This window comes from Equus quagga, chromosome 4 (genome assembly GCF_021613505.1).
Source record: "Equus quagga isolate Etosha38 chromosome 4, UCLA_HA_Equagga_1.0, whole genome shotgun sequence".
NCBI classification, from domain to species: domain Eukaryota; kingdom Metazoa; phylum Chordata; class Mammalia; order Perissodactyla; family Equidae; genus Equus; species Equus quagga.
The window spans coordinates 79,661,897-79,685,747 of NC_060270.1; the positions used below are offsets into that span (position 1 = coordinate 79,661,897).

Genomic DNA, 23,851 nt, shown 5'->3' on the forward strand with positions numbered 1-23,851 from the left:
CCAATCATCTTCTAAGGGCCCATACTATTGAAAATAGCTGTTATTAAATAACAGAGGAATTCCTGTTATGTTGTATTATGATTACTAATATTAATAATTAAATAACTCTCCATTTTAATGAGATTTTGGTGGTATTTTAGCACAAATAGGTGTCAATTTAAGAAGCATAGAACTTGGTAACACTAACGTTTTTTTAGTTTAATGTATTTTGATAGGAAACATACAGGAATAGCACAGACAACATTAAAAACATGTACTTGCATGTAGAAGTGATTAGAAAAGGATAGTGAATGGATGGAAATACTGCATGACAAAATGATAGACATCATTCAGTTGTTTAAAAAAACTAAGTGCTGGCATTGTAAAAAAAATTAATAGGTTTAATTATAATTGTCATAAATTGAATTACAGAAACTTGTTCATTGAAATATTTTTACTTTCTTTAATGCTTTATGTCCCCATATTTATATTAAAAACTCATACACTAACAAAAATGGAAAAATACTTGCCAATATCTGATTCTGTGACCTATTCTTCCATTTACAATCATACATTTTGACCTCATGGTAAAAAAAAAAAAAAATCTAATTTTCAGAACTACCAGTAATGGCAAGAAGATGCTGGGTCTTTTAGAATTTTTTTCTTTTTTTTAAGTTGAGGTTATGATAGTTTACAACCTTGTGAAATTTCAGTTGTATATTATTATTTGTCAGTCATATTATAGGGGTGCCCCCTCACCCTTTCTGTGCACCCTCCACCCCCCTCCTCCCTAGTAACCAGTAACCTCTTTGTCCACGTGTTTATCTTCCACATATGAGTGAAATCATACAGTGTTTGTCTTTCTCTATCTGGCTTATTTCGCTTAACATAATACCCTCAAGATCCATCTATGTTGTGAATGGGATGATTTTGTCATTTTTTATGGCTGAGTAGTATTCCACTGTGTGTGTGTGTGTGTGTGTGTGTGTGTGTGTGTGTGTACACACACACACACACACACACACCATATCTTCTTTATCTAGTCATCAGTCAATGGGCACTTAGGTTGCTTCCATGTCTTGGCTATGGTGAATAGTGCTGCAACGAACATAGGGGTACATAAGTCTCTTTGAGTTGCTGATTTCAAGTTCTTTGGCTAAATACCCAGTAATAGGGTCTCTGGGTCATATGGTATTTCTATTTTTAATTTTTTGAGAAATCTCCATACTGTTTTCCATAGTGGCTGCACCAGTTTGCATTCCCACCAGCGGTGCCTGAGGGTTCCTTTTTCTCCACAACTTCTCCAACATTTGTTATTTTTTGTCTTGGTTATTATAGCCATTCTAACGGGTGTAAGGTGATATCTCAGTGTAGTTTTGATTTACATTTCCCTGATGATCAGTGATGTTGAATATCTTTTCATGTGTTTATTGGCCATCCATATCTCCTTTGGAGAAATGTCTGTTCATATCCCCTGCACATTTTTTGATAGGGTTGTTTGATTTTTTGTTGTTGAGTTGTGTGAGTTCTTTATCTATTACGGAGATTAACCCTTTGTTGGATATATGATTTGCAAATTTTTTTTTACAGTTGGTGGGTTGTCTTTTTGTTTCAATTCTGTTTCCCCTTGCCTTGTAGAAGCTCTTTAGTCTGATAAAGTCCCACTTGTTTATTCTTTCTATTGTTTCCCTTGTCCAAGAACACATGGTGTCCAAAGAGATCCTTTTAAGACTGATGTCAAAGAGTGTACTGCCTGTATTTTCTCCTAGAAGTCTTAGGTTTCAGGTCTTATTTTCAAGTATTTGATCCATTTTGAGTTCATTTTTGTGAATGGCATAAGAGAACGGTTTACTTTCATTCTTTTACATGTGGCTGTCCAGTTTTCCCAATACCATTTGCTGAAGAGACTTTCCTTTCTCCATTGTATATTCTCAGCTCCATTGTTGAAGATTAGCTGTCTGTAGATGTGTGGTTTTATTTCTGGGCTTTCAATTCTGTTCCATTGATCTGTGTGCCTGTTTCTGTACCAGTACCATGCTGTTTTGGTTACTGTAGCTTTGTAGTATATTTTGAAGTCAGGGATTGTGATGCCTCCAGCTTTCTTCTTTTTTCTCAGGATTGCTTTAGAAATTCAGGGTCTTTGGTTGCCCCAAATGTTCTATTTCTGTGAGGAATATCATTGGGATTCTGATTGAGATTGCATTGAATCTGTAGATTGCTTTAGGTAGTATGGATGTTTTAAATATGTTTATTCTTCTAATCCATGTGCATGGAATGTCCTTCCATCTCTTTATGTCATCATCAATTTCTTTCAGGAAAGTCTTGTAGTTTTCATGGTATATGTCTTCCACTTCCTTGGTCAAATTTATTCCAAGATAGTTTATTGTTTTTGTTGCAATTGTCGATGGAGTTGTGTTCTTGAGTTCACCTCTGTTAGTTTGTTGTTAGAGTATAGAAATGCAACTGATTTATGTAAATTGATTTTGTACCCTGCAACTTTGCTGTAATTGTTGATTATTTCTAGTAGCTTTCTGATGGATTTTTTAGGCTTGTCTATATATAAAATCATGTCATCTGCAAACAGCAAGAGTTTCACTTCATTGCCTATTTGGATTCCTTTTATTTCTTTTTCTTGCCTAATTGCTCTGGCCAAAACCTCCAGTAGTATGCTGAAGAAGAGTGGTGAGAGTGGGCATTCTTGTTCCTGTTGTCAGAGGGATGGCTTTCAGTTTTTCCCCATTGAGTATGATGTTGGCTGTGGGTTTGTCACATATGGCCCTTATTATGTTGAGGCACTTTCCTTCTATACCCGTTTTATTAAGCATTTTTATCATAAATGGATGTTGGATCTTGTCGAATGCTTTCTCTGTGTCCATTGAGATGATCGTGTGGTTTTTGGTCCTCATTTTACTAATGTAGTGTACCACATTGATTGACTTGTGGATGCTGAACAATCCTTGTCCCTGGTATAAATCCCACTTGATCATGGTGTATGATCTTTTCAATGTATTGCTGTATTCGATTTGCCAATATTTTGTTGAGGGTTTTTGCATCTATGTTCATCAGTGATATTGGCCTGTAATTTTCCTTCTTTGTGTTGTCCTTGTCTGGCTTCGGTATCAGGGTGATGTAGGCCTTGTAGAATGTGTTAGGAAGTGTTCCATCTTCCTCAATTTTCTGGGATAGTTTGAGAAGGATAGGTATTAAATCTTCTTTGAATGTTTGGTAAAATTCTCCAGAGAAGCCATCTGGTCCTAGACTTTCAATCTCTTTACGTGTGATTGGTCTATTCAGATTCTCTATTTCTTCTTGATTTCATTTTGGGAGGTTGTAAGAGTCTAAGAATTTATCCATTTCTTCTAGGTTATCCAATTTGTTGGCATATAGTTTTTCATAGTATTCTCTTACAATCTTTGGTATTTCTGTGGTATCTGTTGTAATTTCTCCTCTTTCATTTCTAATTTTACTTGTTTGAGTTCTCTCTCTTTTTTTCTTAGTGAGCCTGGCTAAGAGTTTGCCAATTTTGCTTATTTTCTCAAAGAACAAGCTCTTTGTTTCATTGATCCCTTCTCTGGTTTTTTAAATTTTGATTTCATTTATTTCTGCTCTTTTTATTATTTCTCTCCTTCTGCTGACTTTGGGCTTTGTTTGTTCTTTTTCTTATTCTGTTAGGTGTAGTGTGAGATTGCTTATTTGAGATTTTTCTTGTTTGTTGAGGTGAACCTGTATTGCAATGAATTCCCCTCTTAGGATCGCTTTTGCTGCAACCCAAATGAGTTGGTATGGTATGTTTTCATTTTCATTTGCCTCCAGATAATATTTGACTTCTCCTTGATTTCTTCAATGACCCATTGGTTGTTCAGGAGCATGCTGTTTAATCCACATCTTTGCCCCTTTCTCACTTTTTTTCTTGTAATTTATTTCTAGTTTCACAGCATTATGGTTGGAAAAGCAGCTTGATATTATTTCAATCCTCCTAAATTTATTGAGGCTTGCTTTGTTTCCCAGCACATGGTTTATCCTTGAAAATGTTCCATGTGCACTTGAGAAGAATGTGTAACCTGTTGTTTTACAGATGGATAGATAGATAGATATTTATATATCTATCTATCTATATTAAGTTCTCTATATATCTATTAAGTTCTTTTAGGGTTTTTTTGAGAATGAAACTTTTGCCATTAAACGGATTCTTAAGCACACTCTCTACCTATGTGACATATTCTGCAGGTGTACAGAAAGCTAGGTGGAGATCTTTTGGCACAATTGCTCCATGTGGGCACAGACAGCACACAGGTGTCTTCAAATAGGCCCATTACACAGGCCTCACTTGCTTCCTGCAAAGCACCAATAGCTGTGCTCCAGAAGCATAGGTGTCTTTTGAAGTTGGAGCCATCTAATTTCAGAGGCCACAGTACCAGTACCAGGCCTGTAACAATGAGGTTTCTTCACCGATCCAGGAGAGGGTGCACTGCTGAGACAGCTTTTGTAGCTAGTTGCCTCCTGGGTGCTTTACCACTAGTTGGTTACAAGCCTTATGCCTGATATGAGCCATGGTTTAGAGAAATCTTTTCTCCCACCCCTCTTCTCTTTCAGCTAGATTCAGACCACTGGAGATTCACTGACTCTAAAGAGCGTTTGCAGCACCACATACTGCTGAACTCTCAGCCTGAACTTTAGGGTGCAAAGGGGAAATGAGAGGGGGAAGGAGGGGTGGAAGAGATGCCACCTGTCTTTTCCCATTAAATTTGATAGTAATTATATATACTTTTTGGAATATCCTATTATTTTTTTAAACAGCTTTACTGAGATATAATTCATAATACCATACAATCCACCCACTTACAATGTACAATACAAAGGTTTCTAGTATATTCACAGATATGTGCAACCATCACCACAGGAAATTTTAGAATGTTTTCATTATCTGAAGAAGGAACCCTATATTCTTTAGCTATCACTCCCTTAACTGCCATCCTGCCTCCCCAGCCCTAAGCAATCACTAATCTATTTTCTGTCTCTAGAGATTTCCCTATTCTGAACTTTCATATACATGGAATCATATAGTCTATAGTCTTTTGTGACTTGCCTCTTTCATTTAGTATAGTTTTCAAGGTTCATCCATGTTGTAGCATATAGCAGTACATCATTCTTTTTAAGGCCAAATAATATTCCATTGCATGGATATACCACATTTTGTTTATCCATTTATCCCTTGATAGACATTTTGGTTATTTCCAACTTTTGGCTTTTATGGATAATGCTGCTATAAACATTCATGTACAAGTTCTTATGTGGACATTTATTTTCACTTATCCTGGGTATATACTAGGAGTTGAACAGCTGAGTTACATGGTAATTCTATGTTTTATCAATTGAGAAAGTGCCAGACTGTTTTCCAAAGCAGCTGGACAAGTTTATATTCCCATAAGCAAGGCTCAAGGGTTCTAATATCTCCATGTCCTCACCACTACTTGTTGTTATCTGATTTTTTGATTCTAGCCAATCTAGTAGGTGTGAAATGGTATCATTGGGGTTTCGATTTGCATTTCCCTAATGACCGATGATGTCAAACATTTTTTCATGTGCTTGTTAGCCATGTGTAAATCTTTGTTGGAGAAATGTCTATTCAAATCCTTTGCTCATTTTTTAATTTGGTTTGTCTTTTTATTATTAAATTATATAAGTTCTTTATATATACTAGATACAAGTCCCTTATCAAATATATGATTTACAAATATTTTCTCCCATTCTGTTAGTTGTCTTTTAATTTTCTTGATTGTATTATTTGAAGTATAAAAGTTATTAATTTTGATGAAGTACAATTTGCCTAGTTGTTCTGTTGTTGCTCACGCTTTTGATGTCACATCTAAGAATCCCTTCCCAATTCCAAGGAATGAATTTACCCCTGTGTTTTCTTCTAAGAGTTTCCTAGTTTTTGCTTTTATATTTAGGTCTTTGATTCATTTTGAGTTAATTTTTGTATATGGTGTAAGTTAAGAGTCCAACTTCATTCTTTTGCCTGTGGCTATCCAGTTGTCCTAGCACCATTTATTCAAAACACTGTTCTTTTCCCCATTCAATGATTTTAGTTGTCTTGTTAAAAATCAGTAACTGCAGATGTCTGAGTTTAGTTCTAGACTAACAATTCTATTCCATTGACCTAGATATTTATCCTTGTACCAATACTACACTGTCTTGATTGCCATTATAATCTAGCCTCCTATTCTATTATTCTTTTTCAAGGTTGTTTGGCCTATTCAGTGCCCCTTGCAATTCAATATGAATTTTAGAATCAGCTTGTCAATTTGTACAAAAGTCAGCTAAGATACTGACAGACTATCAAATCTATAGATAAGTTTGAGGAGTGTTGCCATCTTAACAGTGTTAAGTCTTTCTCATCAATGAACACAGGATGTTTTTACATTAATTTAGATCTTAAATTTCTTTCAAAAATGTTTTGTAATTTACAGAGCATAAGTTTGACATGTCTTTAAAAATTTATTTCTAAGAATTTTATTCTTTTTGATGCTATTATAAATGGAACTGTTTTCTTAATTTCATTTTCAGATTGTTCATTGCAAGTGTACAGAAATAAAATTAATATTTGTATATTGATTTTATACCCTGCAAGCTTGCTGAACTCATTTATTAGTTCTAATAGGTTTTTAGTGGATTCCTTAGGATTTTCTATATGTAAGATCAAGTCATCTGTGCATAGAGATAATTTAACTTCTTCCTTTCCAATCTGGATGCAATTTATTTGGTTTTCCTGCCTAATTGCTCTGGCAATTAGAACTTCCAGTACAATGTTGAATGGAAGTAGCAAGAGCAAATATCATTGTCTTATCCTGATCTTAGGGGAAAGCATTTAGTTTTTGACCATTAAGCATAGTGTTAGCTGTGGGTTTTTTGAAAATGCCATTATCAGGTTGAGGAAGCTGGTAACTATATTTTTGATAGTGAGAATTAGCCTTACAATGGTGTTTTCAGAAATAAATTACCTTCCATTGGCAGACAAAAACCGTGTTAATGTGATTCAGGCTAAAGATAAAGAGGATGCCAACTGAGCCTGTAGTTGTGAGGGAGCGCTGGGTACAGATTCAAGAAAGGCTAAAGCAGTAGAGTCCACAGGATGTGACAACTGACTGGATACCAACAGTAAGGCATAGGCAGCAGTTAGGTTGACTTCTAGAGTTTAACTTATAAGAATGAATCTTAAACAACCAAGATTGAATCTACTGGATGAAGGGCAGTTTTCAGGGATGAAGTACACTTTTGAATATCTTGACTTTTATGTGCTGATGGCATATAGACACCTAGCATAACACTAGTTGTACCGGTTTGGAAATCAAGAGAATAGAGTGGGTTGGAGATACAGATACCATATGAGTATTCCTGGAAGCCATTCCTACATCGGGTTGGCTAGCAATAACTTAACTACACATGGAAATTACTGAGAACTACATAAATATAGCCCACTAAACTCAAACTAAATGGACCTCCCATACAGTTTCCTCTTAGCCTTATCCTAAAAATGCTGACACTCCAACACCACCACACAATACAAAAAGTAATATATATTATATATAAAATATATTTTATATATTATATATATATTTGAATATATATACATGGGGGACAAAGTTGGACTGAAAATAGAGCTTTCAATCTATCAAATAGCCTACATCTATAAATTTGACAGAGACACAATACCCTGTGAAAACTGCCAAAGCCCCTCTCAGAGCCTTGAAATGCGCCTATATAAGTGAGGGATTCTGAAATTGAAGATTCATTAGTTTTATGGCAAGGAAAGAAAATTATACAAGTTTGCAAGTGCAATAGCAAAGAGGTGAGGTATATAGATGAAAGAGGAAAGATATAAATGAATAAGAGAAAAAGAAAAATTTTTAAGGACAAAGCAGCAGCAGTATGATTTAGGGTGAAATTATACATAAAGGAAACTTAATTCCTAACAACCGAAAATTAATAACAACAACAAAACTTCAAATATTTCTAAAGAAGTTATAAAACATGAACCTTGATAACTTCTTTTGGAATTAATATAACGATTTTCTCATTCAGATTTGCAAAGTAAGTAAAATTTCATTTCTTCTTTTATAAACAAGAATAAACACAAACTTCTTTTATCTTCCTTTTTGATCAGATATAATTAAAAAGAGGCATTTCTCAATAGGCACTGAATATTAGCTTATGATGATGCAACAGGAAGTTTATGACCAAGAACACACATGCTTATCTGTGTTCATGAACATACACTTACATACACACACACACACACACACACACACACACACAGAGTTAACTTTGGACTCTGGAAATTACCCTCTGATTTTTTTCTCAAGTTCTCGTGTGCCCCTTTGTAGCAACCCCTTTCTCCCACCCCCAGTTCTTGGGAAATACTGATCTGTTTTCTGCCCCTATAGTTTTGCACATTCCAGAATAGTATGCAAATAGAATCATAAAGTACGTAGCCTTTTAAATCTGATTTCTTTCACTTAGCATAATGCATTTTAAATTCATCTCTGTTACTGGTTGTGTTAGTAGTGCATTCCTTTTTATTGATGAGTAATATATTTCACTATATGAATACATCACAATTTGTGCATTTGCCAGTTGAAGGACATCTGGAATGTTTCAAGTTTTAGGTGACTATAAACAAAGCTGCTATAAACATTTGCATACAGATTTTTGAGTGAACATATGTTTTCATTTATCTTGACTAAATACCCAAAGTGGGATTGCTGGGTTGCATGTCAAGTGTATGTTTAACTTTATAAGAAATAGATATACTGTTTTCCAAAGTTCCTATACTTTTTTGAATTCCCACCAGCAATGTATGCAAGTTCCAATTGTTCAGCATTGTTGCCACCATTCAGTACTGTGAGTTTGTAAAAATTTTCCCTATTCTGATGCATGTGTACTGGTATCTCATTGTGCTCTTAATTAGCATTTCTCTAATAACTAATGATGTTGAGCATCTTTTCAAGTGCTTATTTGGCCTCCACGTGTTTTTTTCAGGTGAAGTCTCTAAATCTCTCAACCATTAAAAATTCTGTTTGTTCTAACACTGAGTTTTCAACGATTTTACATAATCTTTTATAAATTCGTTTTGTGCATTTTAAAATTTATATAATTATGCATATATATGAATTTATATATTCCTTTATCAAATATATGCTTTACAAATATTTTCTCCTAGTCTGTGGCTTGTCCATTCAATTACCAGTGTCCCTGGAAGAGAGCTTTTCAATTTTTATGAAGTAAATTTCATCACTTTTGTCTTCTGTGGTTCATGTTTTTTTGCATCCTATATAAAAAGCATTTGCCTAAGCCAAGATCACAAAGAGCTTTCCCTTTATTTCCTTTGACAAGTTTTATAGTTTTAGGTTTTATATTTCAGTTTACAATCCATTTTTAATTGACTTTTTCAATTTTTAAATTATGGTAAATACACATAACATAAAATTTACCACTTTAACCATTTTTAAGTGAATAGTTCAGCAATATTAAATATGCTCACAATGCTGTATAACCATCACTACTATTCATCTCCAAAATTCTTTTCATCTTGTAAAACTGAAACTCTATACCCATTAAGCAATAACTCTTCATTTTCCCCTACCCCCAGCCCCTGGCAACTACCGTTCTACTTTCTGTCTGTATGATTTTGACTAATCTAAGTACCTTATGTAAGTGAAATTACATAGTATTTGTCTTTTGGAGACGGGCTTATTGCACTTCACATAACGTCCCCAAGGTTCATCCACGTTATAGCATATGTCAGAATTCCTTTCCTTTATAAGGCTCAATAATATTCCATTGTATGTATAAACCACATTTTGCTGATCTATTTACCTGCTGATGGACACTTATGTTGTTTCCACATGTTAGCTATTCTAAGTAATGTTGGTATGAACATGGGTGTACAAATATCTCTTCAAGACCCTACTTTCAATTCTTTTAGATATATACTCAGAAGTGAAATTAGTGGATCATATGATAATATCATCCCACTGCCTTCTAGCTTCCAAAGTTTCTGATGAGAGATCTGCTGATAATCTTGTGTTTCTTTTGGTGAGGAAGATTGGCCCTGAGCTAATACATGTGCCAATCTTCCTCATTTTTTGTATATGGGACACTGCCACAGCACGGCTTGATGAGTGGTGTGTAGGTCTGTGCCTGGGATCCAAACCCGTGAACCCCGGGCTGCTGAAGTGGAGCATGTGGACTTAACCACCATGCCACCGGCTGGCCCCCTGCTGATAATCTTTTTGAGGATCACTTGTATGTGATGAGCTGCTTCTATCTTGTTGCTTTCAAGATTCTCTTTGTCTTTATCTTTAGCAAGTTTGATTATAATGTGCTTTGGTGTGGGTCTCTTTGAATTCATCTTGGAGTTTGTTGAGCTTCTTGGATGTTTATAATCATGTCTTTACCAAATTTGGGAAGTTTTCAGTCCTTATTTCTTCAAATATTCTCTCTGCCCCTTTCCTTTTCTCTCCCAGAACTCCCAGAATGCATATGTTGGTCTGTTTTATGGTTCACACAGATCCTTTAGGTTCTATTCACTTCTCTTCATTTTTTTTTCTTTCTACTCCTCAGCCTCAATAATTTCCATTGTCTTATCTTCAAGTTCTCTGATTCTTACCTCTAGCTGCTCAAATCTACCTTTTAATCCCTCTGTTGAATTTTTCATGTCAGTTATTGTACTTTTCAGCTCCAGAATTTCTTTTTGGTTTCTTTTTTAGGTTTTCTATCTCTTTATTAATATTTACATTTTATTCATACATAATTTTCTTGACTTTCGCCACATCTTCCTTTAGTTCTCTGAGCACTTTTTTTGTTTGTTTGTTTTTCAGGAAGATTAGCCCTGAGCTAACATCTGTCACCAATCCTCCTCTTTTTGCTGAGGAAGATTGGCCCTGAGCTAATATTTGTGCCCATCTTTCTCTATTTTATATGTGGGACGCCTGTTACAGCATGGCTGGATAAGCAATGCATAGGTCTGCGTCTGGGATCCAAACCGGTGAACCCTGGGCCGCTGCAGCAGAGCACGTGAATTTAACCACTATGCCACCAGACCAGCCCCTCTTTGAGCATTTTTAAGGCAATTGTTTTAGTCTTTGTCTAGGAGATCTGTCATCAGGTCTTTTTCAGGGACAGTTTCTGTTGATTTATATTTTTCCTTTGAATGGGCCATACTTTCCTGTTTCTTTGCCTTAAGATTGTTTTGTTGAAAACTGGACATTTGAATCTAATTATGTAATAACTCTATAAATCAGATTCTCCCCATTCCCTATGTTCTGCTGGGTTTTGTTGTTCTTGTTTCTTTGATCTTTGTGGGCTGTCTCTGTGCCAAGGATCAGCCTGAGGTATAAACTTAAGGTCTTCCCAGTTATTTTCTGAGACTGTGCCTTTCCCTGGGTATGTGTGGTCACCTTCAGTTGTTCTTGAATGTCCTAGTATTTAATGTCTGGCTCCAAAAGGGGGAAAAATAGAAAAATAAAGAGGAGGGGACGGCACTGACCCCTTAAATTCCCTGAAACTCATTTTAGCCAGAAGGGAAGGGACTTGCAACAAGGTGGGGAGGTGCAACAACAATGGATGCTCCCACTTCATCTGCACCTCTGTGATTAGAGGCAGCAATCAGTGACCAGAACACAGATCTTTGATATTTGGAGGACAGGGTCCTTTTTGTGAACCCTGGCTCCCACAAGCTATGTGCAAGTTGCTCCAGGAACACATATATAGCTGTCTGTCTTTGGGCTGGAGATGGAAGACAGGCAGCTGTTACTGTGGTAAAAGCTGGAATGGACTGAAATTAACCACAATTTATTGTCCAAGCCTTTCCCTGGAAGTTGCAAATCTTCAATATACTCCACAGTTTCATAAATAGTGACATCAGACAGATTCTGCCAGTGCAATTGTCTAGGTGGGAAAACAGATTCTTGATGCTTCCGACTCCACCACCTTCCCAGAATCCTCTATAATCCATTTTTAGTTAAATTTTACATATGGTGTGAGATATGCATTGAGCTGCTTCTCTTTTTTTTTTTTTTGCATATGGATATCTAATTGTTCCAGGAACATTTGTTGAAAAGACATCTTTCTCCATAGAACTGCCTTGCATCTTTGTCAAAAATCAATTGACTATAGAGCTTCTGGGTTGGTGAACACATGGGGATTTGGGGCAGAATGGAGCACCCAGAGAGGGCATGGAAGCTCCATGCCCTTTCCTCATCCCTTGCCCTATGCACCTCTTTCATCTGGCTATTTCTGAGCATTCAGAAGAAAACTGGAATTTCTGGCAAGACTAAAGAAGATCAGGGAAGAAAATTAATATCAAAGAAGCTAGAGGCCTAGAGTTTAGTTTCAGCCCTTGAGAATCCATGCTTTCTTACCAGACCCTGGCATCTGTCCCTGAAAACATTAAGCCAACCTCACAATATCAACCCTGACTCAGATAAACAATCCTAAAAAGAATTAACAAAGACCTAGAAAAAACCAATTAGCAGAAAGAAACAAATTTAACAGAATCTGGCAGTAAGCTATACCTCAGGACTAGCAGAAAGTAAGTTAACATGCAACCTTCACCATATCTCTTTTTTCACATTTTCCAAGATGTTGTGCAAAGAAATAGGTATATTTCCCAAGAAATAATTCATGAGGCATTAATGATAAAATCCCTTCTCCCCAGAGCTTATCCTCATGACATCTTAATTCCGAACAAACTGGACCATAAAAGCAAATCAGGACTCATGTCACCACACAAAGACACTCTGAGGCAAGCTGGATGCCCATCATGAGATGGCAACTAGTTTTCAACATCTACAAAACCATGTTCTATTCTTGCAAAAGGGGCTCAACAGACATAGTACAGGAGAATTCCAACTATTAGTGAATTAAGGGGAGGGCTAAGGTTGTACAAGAAAGTGACAGAGAGACAAAGGGAGAAAGGAGAAAAGAGAAAGAAAAGGAGACGAAGTAGAGGCACCAGGGCTGGCATCATAGTCCTGGTTGGAAGTGAGATGCATGGCGTAGTAAGAAGATCCTGGGAGAGCAAGCCAGATGACCTGTGTTTGAATTTTCATTTCTCTGTCTATGGGTTGCATAATGTTGGACCCATCACTTAAGTCTTTTAATCCTCACAATTCCCATCTGTAAAACGGGAAAATAACATTGCTGTACAGGTTCAACACAATCTCTATCAAATCCCAGCTGACATCTTTGCAGAAACTGACAAGCTGATCCTAAAATTTAGACGAAAATGCAAAGGAAACAGAACAGCCAAAACAATCTTGAAAAAAAACAAAGTTGGAGGACTTACACTCACTAATTTCAAAAATAAAAACCCTCATTGGACACCATTAGAGAATACTAGGAAAACAACTTATTATTTTCAAAACTCAAAAATAAAAAGGAAAAATTAAGCATTTTCCTGACTTTTCCAAACTAACTGAACCACTGAGTGTCCAAATAGTAGATGAGTACAAGTTTTCCTTTAGAGAGGCATGTCAACTAATAAATGAAGACAGAATGTTAGAATATCACCATTTCGCAACGCCTAATGATTTAACAGATCATGTACTAATATTGACAGCTGCTAACATCACAAAAAGAGAGGCCTTAGATCATGGGCCTCCTAATGCAAGAATACAACATCCCCATAAAAGTATAATTGCAAAACAACAACAAAAAAGTCTCTACATCTTTATACTGATATAGAAATATAGAGGACAGAGGAACATGTTAAACAACATTATGCAAGTAGAGAAATCTGGATTATAGTAACAATTTAGTTTAAACAAATTAAAAATAAATAAATAAAGGAAATAGAAGAGAAACCTAGAGATTGAGAGAGATAAGAGATATCTATCATTTGTAATGTGTGAGCCTTATTTAGGCACTGACTCAAACAAACTATGGGGAAAAAACCTTAAAAAAAAAGAACTGTAAAATTATGATATTAACAAGATAACTAGAAGTCTGAACATTTACTAGATTTTTTAATGATATTAAGGAATTATTATTAATTTTAATTTTTTAGGTATGATTGTATTATAACTAATTGTTTTTTAAAAAACAGACCTTACTCTTTAGAGATATATACTGAAATATTTTAGGAATAAAATGTGCTGTCTAGACTTTGCTTCAAAATAATATGGGGTGGTGCAGGTAGATGGGAGTATAGCTAAAACAAGATTGGTCCTGAGTTGATAAATGTTGAAGCTGATAAAGAGTACATAGGGGGTTCGTTATACTATTCTGCCTACTTCTGTATATATTAAATTTTTTCTGTAATAAAATAGTAAAAAGAAGACCAGAAAATACACTAAAAAACAAAAGCTATGGAATCCAGGAATTTGGGAATCCAATAGAGCAGAATCACAAAAGAAAATTCAAGATGACAGCTATGTACCATGCGTAAAGAAAAACCAGTCCAGATTGGAGCAGAACAGAAGCCTGTGGAAGGGAGGGCTCCAGAAAAAATGCAAAAAAAAAAAAAATATTATTTTATACGCTTGGTGCTTGTAAGACCTTTTGGAAGCTGACAAAGCTATTAGAGTCTTTGAGTAAAAAAAGAGTGGTGGCTATATGGAAAACCAAAAGATGGGAGTGGGGGGGGAAGGAAATAAATAATTATAAGATAAAAAATTGACCAAGAAAGGAACAGTCAAGTACTTGATTTATTAGAGAATAAAATTAAGTTATTTAGTCCATTTATTCTGTTTATTTAATCATATAAACGTGGACACTGAATTACCAAATAAATCTAAGACTAGAAAGAGAAGGAAAGAAAAGTGGCGGCAAAGGATGCTTAAATTGCTGCTCTTTTACTTTTTAATTTTATGATTTAGACAAGTTACTTAACCATTTCAAATCTCAGTTTATTCATCTATAAAATCTATACAATATCATCAACCTCGTAGGATTGTTGAAAGAATTAAAGATGTTACATCTAAACTACACGGCATAGGGGCCAGCCAGGTGGTGCAGTAGTTAAGTTCACATGTTCTGCTTTGGCGGCCCCGGGTTCACTGGTTTGGATCCCGGGTGCCGATCTACCAACCACTTATCAAGCCATGCTGTGGCAGGCGTCCCACATATAAAGTAGAGGAAGATGAGCATGGATGTTAGCTCAGGGCCAGTCTTCCTCAAGGAAAAAAAAATACACAGCATAGTATCTTATATATAAAATGCAATATCACGTAGCCAATAAAAATGATGTATTTTACTTATTGATATAGAAAGATATCCTAAAAGCAGTGCTAAATGGAAGAGCATATTACAGAAGAGTATGTATAATATAGCCCTATTTATATAAAATTGCCTATCTATCTGTCCTTATCTACCTAAGCAGAGAAGCTATCCAGAGGGAAAGTTACCAAAACACATTAGTAACGGTTATCTCTGGACAGGGAGATTTCAGTTGATTTGTACTTATTTAAAAAAAAATTTTTCTCTTTGTTTAACTTGTTAAAATAAGTTTAATTATTTTCCCAAAAGCAATAAAGTATCTTTAAATTAGTAAAAATAAAGGAAATAAAAAAACTTATAAAGACAATAAAGCATGGAACAAGGTGATGTAAGTGAAATTAGCAGATGATAGCATTACATGTAGGCTATGTTAAAACTATGTAAAAACTATTAGATATATGGACAAGGTAGAAATAAATAAAAATGAAAACAATTTACTTGTTAGTATACTTGGATTATGGTATTTTTCCTTTCCATTTTTATTGTTACAGTGTTACATATTTTTATTGTTCATCATATATACATTAATAAGTATGTATATTTTACAAGTTCTTCCTCATATTAAGCCAAAATCTACTTCCCTATTAAATTTCACTCCTTAATAATAGTTTTGCCCTCTGAGGCCACAAAGACAAAAGTCTAATTCCTTTAAAAATGACAGATCTTTAAATATTTAAGGACTTGTTCCCTCTAGGTCTTCTCTTTTTCAAATTCCTATAGGCTTCATAAGGACAAGCACTATGTCTTACTCATCTTTGTATCGCCGGCAGCTCTGAAATAATGTCTTAAATATAGTAGGCAATCAATAATATTAGGCATTTGTAGAGCTGAATATGAAATCCCTTCATTATCCTGGTCACCCTTTCCAAGATATGTTTTCATTTGTTAACAGGCTTCTTAAAATATGACTTTTAGCTCTCTCTCAATTCTTCATATACCTAGTCTCCAGAGACCTGAAATCTACTGCAACCATTCCACTCCCACGGCTATAAGTGGTCCTGAAAAAAATTCTACCTGGTAAATTCAGACATTCTACTCTCTCCCACCCCCATCCTTCTAGCCCACTTGCTCATTCAAACCCACTATATCTTCACTCTCTCATCAGGACCTTTCAGTCAACTGACTGCTCCACTTTTACCATAATCACAATATTCTTCCTGTCATCACATCCTTCCTCATCTCGTTTTTGAATTCCAAGTTCATACATTAGCTTTATTCTTATCAATATAGCATAATTTTCCTTGGCCCACAGTCCATGCATCACAAGCTGGTGAAAAAAAAACATCTTTGATAAAAAAATCTTCGATGGATCCAACTATAAGCCTTTTCCAAGCCTATACCCAGGCTGCCGGGTGTTGCTGGGGAAATCATAGCTTAGGGAAGCCTGGTTCCACTAAAAATCTAGAACTGCTGCTCTCAATGGTTTCTCAGTGCTGCCACTAATGTTACCACACTAATCTTGTTATTTCCTTCTCCCATTCAGCAAAATTTCATACCATGTCAACATTCATCAAACTTTTAACCCTCTACTTTTCCATTTCTCTGAACACATGACTATCCTCCCCATTCACAGAGAAAATAAAAGCCATCATATGCAAACTCCCTCAACTTCCTGCCACATTACAAACTAGGATATATTCTCAATACCATGCAGCCATAAAAAAGGATGACGTTCCGGATGTATGCGAAAAAAAGGACAAATAAGAAAAGTACAAAACAATGTATGTTTACAATATACTATGAACTACGTAAAAAACATGAATTTGCTTGAAAATGCACACAATTTCTGTGGAAAAATTAAACACTACATATAGAAAAAAACAAAACAAAAACAAAAAACTACATATAATTGCCTAAAGGGAGGGAAACTGAGGTGAAAGGGAGATTTTTCAAAGTATATACTCTACTATAGGTTTAGAATTTTGAACCACATGAAAATGTCGTCTAAAAAAATAACAAACAAAATTGTAAATCTAATCATGCATGTCTCTTCCGTGCTTTAAAATCCCACAATGCAGGGGCCAGGGGGAGGGGATGGGGAGATATTATTTAATGGGACAGAGTTTTAGTTTGGGATGATGAAAATGTTCTGCAGGTGGATGGTGGTGATGGTTGCACAACAACGTGAATGCACTTAATGTCACTGAACCATACACTTAAAAATAGTTCAAATGGTAAATTTTCTTATGTGTATTTTACAATAAAAAAAAATACCCCACAATATTGATTACTAAAGAACAAAACAAAACCCTCTCCAATGTCTTCTTACTGCTATTAGGATATAGAACAAGATTGCACTAGCTCAGAGTCCTCAGCTGAACCAGACTTCTTTTAATTCCTCAAAGGCATAGCAGTCTCTCTCGCTCTGGGCCTTAGAATATAAAATTCCTCTTCCTGGAATGTAAATAAATATCAGTTATTCACAGGATGCCTCTTCTGTTTTCTGTGACTTGATTAGTTCACTCTGCTAAACTCTGCCTTCACAATCTTCACTTCTCTTTTATGACACTCATCACAACAGTAACTATCGGTTAGTGTTTGACTTGAAAATGCAGGGAAGCCTGGGACCATGTGGCTCTTGTTCCCTAACGCAAACTTGATGCCTAACACACGGCATGGCATATAACGGGTACCCTATAAATATTTTTTGAATGAATGGATTAACTCAAAATTAAACCATACTCCAGATGTACTCTAATTAATGAGTGGAGTAGAACCATCCTTTACTCTGGATGTTACTTTGATTACTGTGTCCTAATATTACTTTATTTTTATCAGTTATGACAGACAGCTGACTTCAATTTAGACTCAGGTTATTCAAAACCAGAAGTCTGTTTAAACTGAACTACTGATAACAGGTGAGGATTTCTCAAATCCCGTCCACACAAAGCAGACTTTCTAAGCGTAAGCGAGGAATTTATCCTATTAAATTTTATCTAATTATTTTTCAAGCTTATCTCTGCCATATACTATATTAACTGTTTCTTTCAGATTTGAGCTATTTGCAAATGGAATAGACCTGACCTCTATTTAGCCATAGATGAGAACATTAAATGTGACAGTGCTGAGGACAAAGAACAGTGCAATTCCATAAGAGACATTTCTTAAAGCTGACAATGACCTATTAATTAACACTTTCAGGGAATGGCTATAAATACCTTTAATATGTATTATCACCCAGCATTTTCCCTCTCATAAAAATGCAGATAATTACTTCTCTTAAGAGGTGGAACGGGCACAAAATATCAGCAACAAAGAAAGTTCAGAAAATTTGATAAGTTACTATGAAGATATTCTGGGATATTCTTAACCTTTAAGCATGACATGAGGGAGGACACATATGTCTTCCCACAGTGTGCCTTTGGAAGGTGGCTGCTGATAGCAGGATGCACGGCTGGATTATCTACGTGTTCTCTTTTTCTATGCAGAAGAACATTTATTAAAGTTGCCATTTCCTAAGTCTTTCTCACTGCCAGGAAAAGGGAAAAAAATGTAAGAGGAAGTCATACACAGAGCAAGCCATTTAACCTCGCCAGTTTGCTATAAAACGACAGAGAGGGACGAGGTGATCTGGAAAGTCTTTTCCAGCTCTAATGTGCTAATGCTTGACAAGTGAATGTGCTGCCTTCTCCAGATCCTGTTTGTATTTATAGCTTCCTCTAAATATAACCCAGTGGAGTGAATGATGTAAGGTATTTTGGAGATGGGACATTCTGCTTGAGTAATACTTTCTCTGCGCCTCTCCAATCAAACCAGGGAGGTGGTTACCTACACCCAGACTTCTCATCTCTGATCCACATTCACATTAGTACACTTCTGTTTGCCATCACGTATGTATTTAATAAATTTTATAAAGGCAAACATATTTTTCTCAAGCTTCACTTAACTTTATTTTGATTACAGTCATGACATTTCAAAGATAAAATACGGGTCTAGAATTGCATAACTAATCATAATTTGCTTTCTGCAAAATTATAGTGTGAAAATGACACCTTCATAGAATCAAAACACTGTGGAAAAAAAATTAACATTCTACAGACTAACTTAAAATGCCAGGAATTGCCTTGATCTGAATTAGAATCTATGGAACCATAGTGCTTTTGAGATAAAGAAGTGAAGGAATAAGATAAAACTTTTGAAATGGAATCTGAAAGAAAATGCCTTTTGAGGAGCATGATAATAATCTAGAAATGGCTTTCTCAAGTAAACAGGAAATAAAACACAACCTCCTCAGTCATAAAGCATTTCATAAAGATACACGATTCTTTGAAACAGTGTTTGCATTAATAAGCAAGAAAGAGACAGAAATACACCTCTGTTGTCATAGGACAAGTCCTAATCAGAAAACAACAGGGCTGGCCCGGTGGCACAGCGGTTAGGTTCGCACGTTCCCCTTTGGTGGCCCGGGATTCGCCCGTTCAGATCCTGGGTGCCGACATGACACTGCTTGGCAAGTCATGCTGTGGCAGGCGTTCCACATATAAAGCAGACGAAGATGGGCATGGATGTTAGCTCAGGGCCAGTCTTACTCAGCAAAAAAGAGGAGGAAGATTGGCAGCAGATGTTAGCTCAGGGCTAATCTCCCCCCTAGCCCCACCCCCCCAAAAAAGCTTTCTGACCCCTTAGGTTTTCCTAGTCCCCAAAAGGTAAATTCAGTTAAATATGTATGTTTTATGTAGGCAAAATTTTGGCATTTTTAGACTACAAGAATTATCATTAAGAGCTTCCCAACAATATCTAGAATCACGCCATCTAGAATCATGGGCATTATATTTTAAAGCTATTTATTATCATTTGTGTAGAGAAAGACAACTGACTTTTTGAGAGTAACTTTGTGCTAGGACACCTTAATGAATTCTCTTTTGTTTTAAAAAATTTTCAGCTGATACTCTCAGGTCTTCCAAATAAATAGCAACAGATGCAAATAATGATAATTTTGCCTTTTTCTTTCCAATTTTTACCTCTTTTTTTTTTTCTGAGTAATTGAAGTGATTAGCACCTCCAAAAAAGAGGTAAACTGGTGACAGGGAGCATCCTTGCCTTGGTTTTAGTGTTTCATATGATGGTGGTTTTGGGCTTAAAACACCCACACACACACACACACACACAAACATATATATTGGATGTGTATATATGTATCTAAATAAACACACATATTTACTTTAAAATTAGTAAAAACTATATTCAAGGCCGGATGCTGAATTTCATCAAATTACATCTTTGCATATCTGGAGGTGATGAAATGAAGTTTTTCCTTTTCATTATTAACATGGCTAATTATATTAATACATTTCCTAATATCAAACTATGCTTGCAATCCTGATATGAATCCATTTGCATATGGTTAATATATTAGGCCTCTTAATGAGTTTCTGGATTATACTAACATTAAGGACTTACGCATTTAAAGTCTTAAGTAGAAAAGGTCTTTGTTTTCTTTTTTTCCTGCTATCTTGTCTGATTTTGGTATCAACGTTAAACTGCCTTCATACAAACAATTTGGAAGGACTCCTTCTATCTCCATGCTCTAGAGCCTTTAAAAAGCATGAGAACACCACGATCACACAGGTTATTTGAGGGAATTGCAGGAAGGAAAAAAGAAAACACACACACACATTAGGACAAGACGTGAGAGACCCCTGTTACAGACAAAGAGCTGATTTCTATAATATATAAAGATTTCCAGTATATCACTAAGAAAACAAAAGCCAATATATTTAGTAGAACAAAGGGCAAAGAACATAAGTAGACACCTAGCAGAAACAAAGTACCAATGACTCTTACATGTATGAAAAAATGCTCGACTGCATTTAATAACGTAAGAAGACAAATATGTATTAAAACCACTATCAGGTCACCTTGACAAAATAAAATAATTTATATTTGAACATGTTGGCAAGGTGTGGGGGAGAGACAGTATTACTGCTGATGGAAATATAAACTGGTATAACTTCTGTGGAGCATAATTTGCAAAAATCTATAAAATATAAAAATGCACATGCATTTTGTACCAGTAATTCCACTTCAATAAATTTATCTTACAGATTTATTACCATGTGTGTGACGTGAGATATTAAAATAATTAAAGATTATTGAGTGTTCAGTACGTGCCAGTCACCGTTCAAGCCCTTTAAAAATATTAGCTAATGTCTCATAATAGCTCTCATAATAACTCTCTGAGGCAGGAATAATTATTCTCTGTTTTCAGAGCTGAAGGAACTAAGGTATGGGGAGGCAAAGCACTTTCCTAAAATAAAACATCTGGTAAGAACTGGACATGAAGATAAAACACAGGTGGTTCAGCTCTAGTTTCACATGCTCTTTGCCACTATAATATGCTACCTCTCAACATGTGAAAAGATATTCATTGCTGCACTGTGTGCAACAGCTATATACCACAAGCAAATATCTATTAATAATAGACTGCATAAATAAATTATAGCACATCCAAACAGTGGAATACATGCAGCATTTAAAAGGAATGTCAAAACTCTTTCAGTAACTGATATGTAAGGATCTCCAATAAATATTAGGACAAGACAGCAAACTACAGAACAATGTACATATTATACTACTACATATGAAGAAATACAATGAAATAATATTATACACGTAAAATCATATGTGCTTTCCCCTGCAGGGAGTACCTCCAGAAGGGTACACAAGAAACTGCCAACCTGGTTACCTGGGAAGGGAAATGGTTGGCTGGGGGACACAAGCGGAATGGACACTTTTCACTTTTGTATAAGTGCACGCTTATCTAGTTAATACAAGTAAGTAATCTCAAAAATAAAATAAGTGGGCTGGCCCGGTGGTGCAGTGGGCTTTGGCAGCCCAGAGTTCACAAGTTCGGATCCTGGATGTGGACCTACGCACCGCTTGTCAAGCCATGCTGTTGTGGCAGGGGTCCCACATATTAAGTAGAGGAAGATGGGCATGGATGTTAGCTCAGGGCCAGTCTTCCTCAGCAACAAGAGGAGGATTGGCGGCAGATGTTAGCTCAGGGCTAATCTTCCTCAAAAAATAAACAAATAAATAAAATAAGTGGAAAGTAGAAATAAAGAAAAACTGTCATTATCTGCTCTTTTTATTTATTTTATAAATAGGTCATTCTCACAAGATTTTACTTGAAGCAATTATTCCATAGCTACCACAAGTTTGAAAAACACTGGAACAAAGAATGACTAATAAAGCTTAATGTTCTTGGTAAATATGTGAGCATTAAAACTTATAGAAAATAATCTGTCATACCTGATGCGTGCATTACAGTATCTTTTGGCATAGTCAGTCCATGTTCCAAATTTTTGTGGAAAGAGAGCTTCAATCTGCATGAACAGCTGTAACGATACAAGTATTCTCAGTATGTTGTAATATTTTCAAGTAAATTATTATTACTATGATAAATCCCAGTTGAAAAAAATCATAAAAAATGAAAAAGACAATCTACCTCTTCTTCCTCAAGGCTCCTCCTTCCCCTCGTCCTCCAATCCTGCCATCCTGCTCTTCAGGGGTAACTGCTTTCCTTTCCTTGAGTATCCATTTATTTATTTTGTATGCTTATGTAAGCATATGGATATATTCTCTTTTATTCACATGAAGAGGGCCATATTATCCATATACAACCATAATTTTGTCCCCCAAAAAATATCTTAGACATCATTAAAGTACATATATATCTACTTTTACTTACTTTTAAAAATTATACAAGCAATGTATTACTTTAATAATAAAGCACCATTTAAAGTCTGCAAAGCAATACAATATTAAGTAGATGTACTGTAAAATATTTAAACAATCTCCTAATAATGGACATATAGGCTGTTTCTAGCTTTTATGCAGTTACAAAAATCAATAACTTTGGGTAAGTCTGTGTGTGTATATGTGTTATATATAAATAAATATAGGTGTAGGTATAGGTACCTACATCTATCAATCATCTATCTATCCATCCATCCATACACCCATCTGCATTTCTATTAGATGGGTTTGTAGGGTATATTTTTAGAAATGAAACAGTGGGTTTAAGGTATATGCTTTTTAAAGCTTGATAGATGTCACTGTGTTGCACTGTAAAAAGACGGTCCCAATTTACATTTCCATCAATAGTATCATGAAATCTTTTCATTTTTATAACTTTGATAGGCTACACATAGAATTACCTTACTGTTATTTAATATACTTTTAAAAAAAACCAGTTTTATTGAGATATAATTCATATACCATTTTTATTGTTCATACTTTTAAAGTGCACAATTCAGTGGCTTTTAGTGTATTCACAAAGTCGTGCCTCAATCACCACTATCTAATTCCGGAAAATTTTTATCACTCCTAAAGTAAACCTATACCCATTACCTGTCATTTACCATTCCCCCTCTCCCTAGTTCTGGCAACCACTAATCTACTTCCTTTCTCCATGAATTTGCCTATTCTAAACATTTCATATAAATGAAATCATATAATATCTAGCCATCGTGTCTGGCTTCTTTGACTCAGCATAATATTTTCAAGGCTCACTCATGTTGTAGAATGTATCAGTACTTCACTCTTTTTTACGGCTGCATTTTGTTTATCCATCCATCAGTTATGAACATTG

The 23,851-nt window shown here is 35.4% G+C and overlaps 1 protein-coding gene across 1 annotated transcript in view; it reads right to left on the reverse strand.

Annotated features, from left to right (window-relative positions):
- ZRANB3 (zinc finger RANBP2-type containing 3) overlaps positions 1 to 23,851 on the reverse strand; it is a 215,719-nt gene that overhangs the window by 70,430 nt on the left and 121,438 nt on the right. Inside the window, exon 6 of the mRNA XM_046657892.1 lies at positions 22,510 to 22,595. Within this exon, the coding sequence (XP_046513848.1) occupies positions 22,510 to 22,595 (86 nt within the window). The remainder of the gene's footprint in view (positions 1 to 22,509; positions 22,596 to 23,851) is intronic.